The sequence below is a fragment of the Salarias fasciatus genome, chromosome 11 (genome assembly GCF_902148845.1).
Source record: "Salarias fasciatus chromosome 11, fSalaFa1.1, whole genome shotgun sequence".
Lineage (NCBI taxonomy): Eukaryota > Metazoa > Chordata > Actinopteri > Blenniiformes > Blenniidae > Salarias > Salarias fasciatus.
In genome coordinates, this window is record NC_043755.1 from 24,407,821 (window position 1) to 24,417,553 (window position 9,733).

The 9,733-nt window shown below is 45.0% G+C and overlaps 1 protein-coding gene across 1 annotated transcript in view; it reads left to right on the forward strand.

The window, feature by feature from the left end:
- Positions 1 to 1,986: 1,986 nt before the first annotated feature.
- taf2 (TAF2 RNA polymerase II, TATA box binding protein (TBP)-associated factor) overlaps positions 1,987 to 9,733 on the forward strand; it is a 16,594-nt gene continuing 8,847 nt past the window's right edge. The window contains exons 1-12 of the mRNA XM_030101994.1: positions 1,987 to 2,373; positions 2,464 to 2,518; positions 3,884 to 4,044; positions 4,122 to 4,240; positions 4,316 to 4,457; positions 4,533 to 4,764; positions 6,007 to 6,191; positions 6,274 to 6,387; positions 8,931 to 9,030; positions 9,113 to 9,198; positions 9,271 to 9,406; positions 9,498 to 9,652. Coding sequence (XP_029957854.1) covers positions 2,324 to 2,373; positions 2,464 to 2,518; positions 3,884 to 4,044; positions 4,122 to 4,240; positions 4,316 to 4,457; positions 4,533 to 4,764; positions 6,007 to 6,191; positions 6,274 to 6,387; positions 8,931 to 9,030; positions 9,113 to 9,198; positions 9,271 to 9,406; positions 9,498 to 9,652 — 1,535 coding nt within the window. The 5' untranslated portion in view covers positions 1,987 to 2,323. The remainder of the gene's footprint in view (positions 2,374 to 2,463; positions 2,519 to 3,883; positions 4,045 to 4,121; positions 4,241 to 4,315; positions 4,458 to 4,532; positions 4,765 to 6,006; positions 6,192 to 6,273; positions 6,388 to 8,930; positions 9,031 to 9,112; positions 9,199 to 9,270; positions 9,407 to 9,497; positions 9,653 to 9,733) is intronic.

Below are 9,733 nucleotides of genomic sequence, written 5' to 3' on the forward strand. Positions count from 1 at the left end.
GAAGATACAAAAAGAATCAAACTACTGTTGACTTCAAATGACCAAGAAAAGGAAGCAGCTGAAGCCAGGGGCTTTTTCAGCACATCCTATAAATATAAGAACAAAACAACAAAAAGAAAAAAGAAAACAGAGGAAAGATCTGAGAACAGAACAATACCCCACTGGCAGAACCCTGTTCTGTGTCAGGATCAGTCTGATCGATCACATGACAACTGCTGAAGAGAAAACACGACATAGGGGTGTTTCTGTTTCACAGAGGGTTTTGAAAACAAAGTCCTTTCTCCACAGAAATGACAGAAATAAAGAAAGTTACCATGCTGGGCCAGTAGTGGGCGCTGCTGGACGCTTTTCTAATGAAACCACACACAGAACCAGAAGTATTTACTACTGCTGTCATCACTGTGCCGAGCAGCAGTGCCTCTGTTAGTTCGGTTCCACAGAGTTTTATTTTCCTCCATTTTCCCTCAGAGGGAGTGTTTCCAAAGGTTCCACTTTGGGATGCATTTATAAAAACTTGTGTCTTAAGGTTTCCAACACCGTTGTCTTGTGAATAAAATCCAAAACCCAATGGAAGTCTTCTGTTTTCACATGAACCATTGTTGTGTAAATGTAGACTGAGACTTAGGAAAATATCCTGTTTGTATTGTAACACCTGTAATGTGGCTTCAGTGGAACTGAAGTGAAATTCAAGTGATGTTTTTCTGCCTGCATGTGTTGAGATATGACCTGTGGTGTGTCCAGCCTTTGCCCAGGGTCAGCTGGGCTGGGATTAGTGGCAGTGCCCTGAAGCCAAGATAGGCAGTATGGATAGATGGATGCGTTCTGATAAACATCCAGTGATTTAAAGTGACTAACCTCCAGTTGAACCTCCAGAGTGACCGATTTCTACTTTTTGCTACTTGTTAAATGTAAAGAAGATGTCAAAAGCACATTAGTGCCATGAGCTGCTTTTGGATATAATCTTTTGTGTTCCCAGCTGTTCCACAGATTTCAAGAATAGAAATGAACAGCATCTGAGCAAACATTGGGTCAGATTTAATAAGATCCTGCATAAAGTGTGCTAAAACAGACAGTCAATCAATATCAATGCATTTTGGAATTAATTTACAAAAAAAAAAAAAAAAAAAGAAAAAAATGAGTGGCACAATCCATCCTGCGGCTCGAAGGGCTACAGACCAGAGGCACCGACATCCCATATCATTAAAACTCTGGAGAAACTCGTTCTGGAGAAGCTCCACATCCCCTGGATTCCCTCCAGTTCCTCCACCAGCACTGCAAGTCCCGATAGAGGACGCCTCGCCATAATCTTCATGCTCAAAAGCATCTCTGTCCACCCGGGCAGACCAGCCAGCGCTCAGAGTTCAGAGGGGTGGTGAGACTGAGTCCACTACTGTGAACAATGCTGTCCTTGGTGAGAGCAGAACCATCTGCAGCTCAGTGTGGCAAAGACCAAAAAAGCTGTTTTTTCACCTGAGGATTACCAGAGTGTCTGTGACCCCTGTCTCCATCCAGGAGGACAGTGTGCACATTGTGGACGACTACAAACATTTGGGGGTTATCAAGGACAATAAACTGGATACTGCTCCACCATGCGGCCCTCTAGTCTACAATTTACATACTGATTAATTCCATTGACATTCTTTCCAATTTGTGTCACATTAAATGTAAATTACCACAGTTCTATTTAGAGCAAGACTATGAAGAATTTCTCCCTGGGTTTAATAGATTTATTTTAGTTTATTTTATTTCAGGAGAGTATTCGTATATATTCGTAAGCGACAGCTGACGAGAGGCTCCTGTCCCTTTAAGAGGAAGGCTCCGCCCACATGTGACGCAACGGAGTTGAACAATAAATATATTATATTAGATATATTTTTTGATGTATTGCCACACTGTTGCTCATTTTTAAGTGTATTTAGATGTTGGTAATTATCTGTTTGAAATAATAAGATATATTTAATGTTTGTTATTATTTTTGGGCGGGAGTTCAAAGGTCAGAAACAACATGGCGGCACTCACTGGAGTCGCTGTTACATCGCTACAAACAGCCGTCTGTGGAGGATCTAAGTGGATATTTTAATACTCTGGGAGTTCAACAAACATTCAATTATCGTGTTATGTTTGTTAACATCAGGGTCAAGAGTGCATTTCATGGCCGCTTCACCTGTGTGCACCCTGTGAAGACAGTGCGGAGCAAGTACCGGGGGGACTCACAGAGGCGCGCCGAAGACAGAGCGCTGTGAGCGGCTTCAGCTCTGCTGCTATCCCCGGTCCGACTTCCCAAGCCCTGCAGGAGATCACGGTTTATTAAACATCTGCAAACATGAACAGAAAGAAGGATAAAGGATTTGAGAGTCCACGACCTTTTAAATTATAAGTATCCTCTCTATTATCTCGTGTTTTCCGGTAACAGAAGCAGTAAATGACATTTATGCACTAATTGTTGTGTGTTGTTGTTTTCACGACCCATCAGGTGGTGTGCATCAACAACATCAACTTCCAGAGGAAATCCGTCATTGTGAGTACATTTTATTCCAAAATTCAGTCTTTCTCCTGCTGAGTCAGTCAGTTAAAGTAAATCTGTGTTTTTCAGTGTTTGTCGTAAACTTTCCATCTGGGCGCATTGTTTCCTCTTCATCGTCCTGCGTTCATGCAGATTGTTTATTTTTGCTTCATGAATATATTTCTCTTTTGAGTTATTTATCAGCTGATTACAATTGTACGTAAAATGCCAATTTTGTGGTTTTTGTGATTTGCTGTTTTATGTTATTTATCTAAATAAAAAAATTTAAAAAATCCCCCAAAGTTAAGTTGCTAATGACAAATGTTGAGTGGCTTCAGATTTTTTTGTTTTGTTTTGTTTTGTTATGCTAATGATTTGCCAAGGTGTTGATCCTTTTGTCAGTCAGATTTGAAATTTACATTTTATTTCTACTTTATAAGGATAAAAATATCTAAAACACTGTAATAAAGACCAAATTACGTATGTGGATTGAATGAATGAATCAATAATTTCTTTCTGGTCATGGTTCAACACATAGAAAATATTAACAGCAACAAAATACTCTCCTTTAAATGGCCAAGAAAATGAAGTGGCTGAAGCCAGTAGATAATTATTCCTCACCTGGTAGATGTTCAAATTATGAGCAAAATAAAAAAATCAGAAGAAAAATCTATAGAGCACATTAAAAACAATACCATTATTAATGATGTTCCCTCAGCATCAACCTGAACTGTAACTCTTAATTCTTCTGTACTGTTTAAAGTTCACAGTGAGCGACTGCATTAAAGCTTTACATACACGGCTTCAGTTCTGCAGTAGTGAATTATTTTGAGGATTTTAACTAACCAAATACTTGTTTTATGATTTGCTGTCACTACAGGTGCGTTAATTCCCATCTGCTACGTTTGGACACTCAGGAATTGCTATATACTTAATATTTATTGATGATATTATAATTTTGTTGTTTTTTTAAGCTTTTTAGTAAAACTACAGTATATTTACAGAAAACATCAGATTCATTTTAAAGAATTTATCTATTTCAAGATGAATTTCAAATGTTGATAATATTTTCAAAAATAAAACTAAACATTAGAAGTGAGGTAAATTTATTTCTGTAGCTCCAATGAGACGTGGCACTTCGGGAAATGCACTAAACAAGGAAAATAATCATCTGAAGTGATTAAGATTATTTAAAAAACATTAACACAACAGGGTCAAGAAAAACATAAAAATGAGAATAAATAAAGAGAAAAACTTTATTCAGCTAAAGGTAATAAAATGAGTGGAATGTATTATTTATCTGCGGCTGTATGATGCGTTTTACCAGACAGCTGTAAAGACACTTGTTTCCTGTCTGGCATTCTGGTTTTTTCGTCTCAGGGATACGTGGAGCTCACCATCTTCCCCACCGTGGTCAACCTGAACCGGATCAAGCTCAACAGCAAGCAGTGCCGCATCTACAGGGTCCGAGTCAATGAGCTGGAAGCCCCCCTCATTTACAACGACCCCACCCTGGAAGTGTGCCACCATGAGTCCAAGCAGTCAGTTCACACCCTGCTCTGCTTTTGTCCACGGTGTGGAGGCGCTTCTGGAAACACTTCTGACTCTCTGTCCGCAGGAGGAACCTGAATTACTTCTCCAGCGCGTACACGGCAGCCGTGAGCGCCGTGGACCCGGACGCCGGCCACGGGGAGCTGGTCATCAAGGTGCCGTCCGAGCTCTGGAAACAAGGCGATGGTGAGGAAGCGCTCCCTGAAGAGCTGTCCTGCCTCAGAACCCATCTGTAACGAGGGTCCTGGTCTCTGTGTCCAGATCTGAAGGTGCTGAAGGTGTACATCGAGTTCTCTCTGGACCAGCCCAAAGGCGGGCTGCACTTCGTGGTTCCAGACATGGAGGGCAGCATGGCGGAGAGGGGCGCGCACGTCTTCTCCTTCGGGTACCAGAACTCCTCCAGGTGAGCCACCGGCCCGTAAAACCAGCCCCCGCCCCTCCCCCGGCGGCTGAATCCCGGCTCCGCCCCCTCCGCCAGGTTCTGGTTCCCCTGCGTGGACTCGTACTCCGAGCTGTGCACGTGGAAGCTGGAGTTCACGGTGGACGCCTCCATGGTGGCGGTGTCCTGCGGGGACCTGGTGGAGACCGTCTACACCCACGACATGCGGAAGAAGACGTTCCACTACATGCTGCCCATCCCCACCGCCGCCCCCAACATCTCTCTGGCCGTGGGGCCCTTCGAGATCCTCGTGGACCCCTACATGCACGAGGTGGGAGCTGCTGGGCAGACGTTAGAGTTCAGATGATGTGAGGTCTGTTCTGACTGTGTGACGTCCCGTTATCGCTGATTCCTTCTTTTGTTTTTGTAAATCGGTGAATGTGAGTGAAAGACTAAAGACAACAAGCAGGATCTGCCCCAGCAGACAGACCGAGGCCCTTCGTCAGGAGAAAATGCTTCATTTTTGCATTTTTTTGTTTCAGAAAAGTTTTGAGTTTACACGGCAAAGTTTTGGAAATGGTGTCAGTTCACACAGAAGCTTTTTTACAGACAGTTTTCAGTGGCTCTGAGCACCGTTGTCATGGAAACACCCCTAAATGCAGCCAAGGTTTTCCGTTTTCACTTGAGAACATTAGACTAACTTCATTTTAAATGAAAACCTTTAACATAGCTAAAGCTGAAACTGTGAGCTTCTCCATCTTCAACAAACAAGAACAAAAGGAAGTTTAATCCGACATTTACTAAAACATGTATCTTTTTGTATCTAAATATGAAAACATTTAATACGATACAATAATTTATGCTCCCAGTTATCACATTTTTATGTTAATGGATTGATTGATTGATTTTTATTTGTTTCATTCTTTTTTAAAAGAAAGAAATGAAAAGGAACAGAAAGAAGTGAGACTTTTGATGTCTGCCCCTATCAACATAAAATAAATGACAATTTGTCAAGATTTGTTAACATATCACAAAAAAAAAAATGCAAAATTCAATACAACCATTTCACTAAATCAAAATACAAATACGACCATTTTACAAATAATTGCAGATCAAATACAACCATTTCCCAAGTGTAAATACAAAAAAACAAAAAACAAAAAAAACCTTAATGAAATATTTTCAAAAGAAACAATCATTCTAAGTTTGACCATTCTTTAAAGCAGAATCGTACCCTCCCAATAACTGTGCTTTTAAACATTTCTTGAAGATGTGAATGGACTGAGACCTCTTAATTTCACTGTCAAGTTTATTCCATAAATTCATTCCTTTTGTTGTGATGCATCTTTCTTTCAATTTGGTTCTTGATTCCGGTCATTTGAAAATTTCAGTGCCTCTTAATCTATATTGACTGTCTCGCTAAATGGATAAAAGTGCTTCTAATGTTTTTTTTTTTTAAGGCCCAAACTCCCAAACTGAATGGATTGATCTGAGTTGCACTTCCCCTCATTGGCCACTAGATGTCCCCAAACAGCAGCAGGCGGACTGACTGAAGGTTCTGTTTCCCTCCCAGGTGACTCACTTCTGCCTGCCTCAGCTGCTGCCGCTGCTCAAACACTCCATGTCCTACCTGCACGAGATCTTCGAGTTCTACGAGGAGATCCTGACGTGCCGCTACCCGTACGCCTGCTTCAAGACCGTCTTCGTGGACGAGGCCTACGTGCAGGTTTCCACCTACGCCTCCATGAGCATCTTCAGGTGTGGCCGCGTGGCGCCGGGCTCTGTCGCCTCGTCTCGGCGGGGACACGGGACTCAGTGGCGTCTCCGTCTTGTCTTGCAGCACCAACCTGCTGCACAGCGCCCTGATCATCGACCAGACGCCGCAGACCCGCCGCTGCCTGGCCCAGGCTCTGGCTCAGCAGTTCTTCGGTTGTTTCATCTCCAGGATGTCGTGGTGAGAAAATCTGACGCCTCAGTTTGCTCTTGGAAATGCTTCAGAGCGGCTGAATGTCCCCGATTAACGATCACACTCTTTTTATTGTTTGACTACTATCAACAATACATGCGACATACCATGTGTGGCCACTAGATGTCACTGTATGACAACAGAAAGCTGCTACAGTACTGCTGAAAAGCCTTGACTGCTAACCGAGCAAGAAAAACGTCTCTTATGTGACTTAACAGCCTGACAAAACCTACGACACAAACATTGTTTTACAGTTTTTCACATCTTCTTAAGTCACATTGGTCACATTGGAGCATCTGGTGGGCCACTTTTGGCCAGCGGGCCCTACGTTTGACACCGTTACTGGCCGTGGTGAAACAGAAAGCACAGCTAATTCAGTTTGTTGAGATTGGTGAGAGTTTGATGGGAAATGGTGTTTAGTCTGGAGAGCTGAACCCAGAGCCGGGTCTGAGGCGCGGTGCGGTCCACACGGCGTCCTCGTCTGTCGGGGGAAACGTGGCGGCGCTCGGCTCTGGCCCGGTTTCCTCTGATGACAGATTCACAGCAGAACGCTGCTCCTCCGTCGGTGGGCGGCTGGAGGAGACATGATGGACGACTGCAGGACTCCGTCTGTCAGATCTCATAATGAGGCTTTCGTTTCTCTCTGTGTGTGTGTGTGTGTGTGTGTGTGTGTGTGTGTGTGTGTGTGTGTGTGTGTGTGTGTGTTCTCTGATGTGAAAGCTTGTTTTTAACCACTTGTGTTCTGCAGTTTACTGTTGTGTCTGAACTCCTGACACACTTCAGGCGTGTGTGTTGTTGGATGTGTATTGTGTGTTTTCAGTGTGCGTATGCTGTGCATTCTCTGTGTTGTGCATGTGGTGTGTGTATGTGGTGTTTTTGTGTGTGTGTGCATTTGGTGTGTTCTGCTTTTGTGTGGTGTTATTTTTGTGTGTGATGTTCTTTGTGTGTAATGTCTCATCGTGTGTGTTTTAATGTGTGTGTGTGTGTGTGTGTGTGTGTGTGTGTGTGTGTGTGTGTGTGTGTGTGTGTGTGTGTGTGTGTGCTTCCAGCAGAGCGGCTCTTCCTGCCAGCAGCTCGTCAGTCTGGGTCTGAACCGGCTCCTCTAATTGGAAGCAGACCCGGCTCAGGATCTGGTCCCACATGAAAGAATCGAACCGTAACTCAGAGACGGAGTCAGAAACAACAAAGACTCGAGTTCTGATTGTCTGAAAGAAACAGAAGAGCTTTTATTCCTGACGACTGTCTTCTGAAAGCAGCTTTGAGGCTCAGATCATAAAAGGAGGACAGAAAGCTTTTATCGCTGAGGTCTGTCTGCAGGCCAGTTTGTTCATATCTGGGTCAAAGTTTCAAAATAAGAGCAGAATGATCATTAAATCCAGAAAAATTCTGAACTCTTGAATTTTATCCTGAAAATATACTTGTATTTCTTGCAGTTTTTACGAAATTAAAAACTGAATCATGATTTTTTTTTCCCAGTTTTGCCCCCAGATTTTACTGCAGCTTCAATCTGAGCTTTTATTTTGAAACTTTTTAGCAATACTGACTTTAAAATGTTAAAAAAAAAACCCCAAAGAAAGGAAAACCCTTTCAAAGTGAAAACAGATGAAAATCATCCAAACTGCGCTCCATAATTATTATTTCTGTGCCTTACATCATCTCATGGGTTTAATCGGACACACACGCAGACCAGATCTGGCCCACAGGCCACGTGTTTGACAACTGCCTGAGCCCATCCATCATGGCGGGATCCGCCGGTGGAGCGAAGAAGACGAGAAGTTGACGGATGTTGTTTCCACGGCAGATCCCGGGTGAAGTCATGTGAAGCCGCGCTGCGTCCAGCGGTGGAACCACCAACGTCGAATCCACAAACCCTCTCTCTCTTTCTGACGGAGCGGTAAATCCAGGGCCGTAAATTTATCAGAGCCGAGTTCCGTCCCAGGACCGACTGGAGACCCAAACTCATAACAACAGGCCGATGAATCAACCGGAGGGTGGCCTCAGTCCTGCGCCAAGGCTGCAGATGGAGAGGTCAAAGGGCAAATCAGCTCGTTCCCTCTATCAGGCACAGCTGATGTCAAACCGGGTCAAAGTCTCTTCTTCTCCAGACTCCAGACGAAGTCTGAGAGGAAGTGCTGCGTTTGGTGCTGCAGCGTGAAGCTTCTGCTCAGTCCCTCTCCCTGGACGCTGCATCCAGGCCGCGAAGTAACAAGGATTCACTGAAACTGCATCCGACTGGTTGGTCGTGGTTGTTTCATTTTGGCGCCTGTTGTTTCATGCTGCTTGCATTGAGATTGTAGACGAGGTCGTCTGTGTGTCTCCACAGTGTCAGTTCATGCATATGGAGGGATCCTGCCGGTCACATCCAGTCCTCATGGAGGGTTTTCTGCGGTCATACAGTGACACCTGCTGGTCCTGCTGGTCTTTACCGCTGTAGTTTGATATCATGACCGTGTTTTGAAGACGTCCATAAACCTGAAATGCGTTGGGTTTGTCTGAAGCGCTGACAGTCTGATGTGCTGCTGCTGCTGCAGGGCTGATGAGTGGGTCCTGAAGGGAATCTCAGGCTACATCTATGGACTTTACCTGAAGAAGACATTCGGAGTCAATGAGTACCGACACTGGATCAAGGAGGTATCGGTTAACCGTGATTATTATTATCGCTCAACCATCATTCACAAACCCGCTGAATGCGTCTGATCTGCTGGTTTCACAGGAACTGGACAAGATCGTGGATTACGAGCTGAAGATGGGAGGCGTCCTGCTGCACCCCACGTTCAGCGGCGGCAAAGAGAAAGACAAGTAACGCTCCGCCGGTCCGACTGTCCGCTCAGGACGGCGTGAGCTCCCGCTAACAGAAGGTTTTCTCCTTAGCCCGACGCCCCACCTCCACTTCTCCATCAAGCACCCCCACACCCTGTCCTGGGAGTACTACAAGATGTTCCAGTGTAAGGCCCACCTGGTGATGAGGCTGATCGAGAACCGCATCAGCATGGAGTTCATGCTGCAGGTGGGGACCCGCCCCGCCCCGCCCCGCCCCCTCCGCCTCCTCCTCTCCGGCTCTAACGCGTCTGGTCTGTGTGGCCACGCCCCTCCTGCAGGTCTTCAACAAGCTGCTGAGCCTGGCCAGCACGGCCTCGTCCCAGAAGTACCAGAGCCACATGTGGAGCCAGATGCTGCTGTCCACCCACGCCTTCCTCAAGTCCATCTCCAACGTCTCGGGCAAAGACATCGGCCCGCTCATCAAGCAGTGGGTGTATCCTTCGCCGCTCCCTCGCCGGTTGTCCTGCTGTAAACATGAATGGACTTCAGCAAATAACCAGGTTTCAGTCTTAAC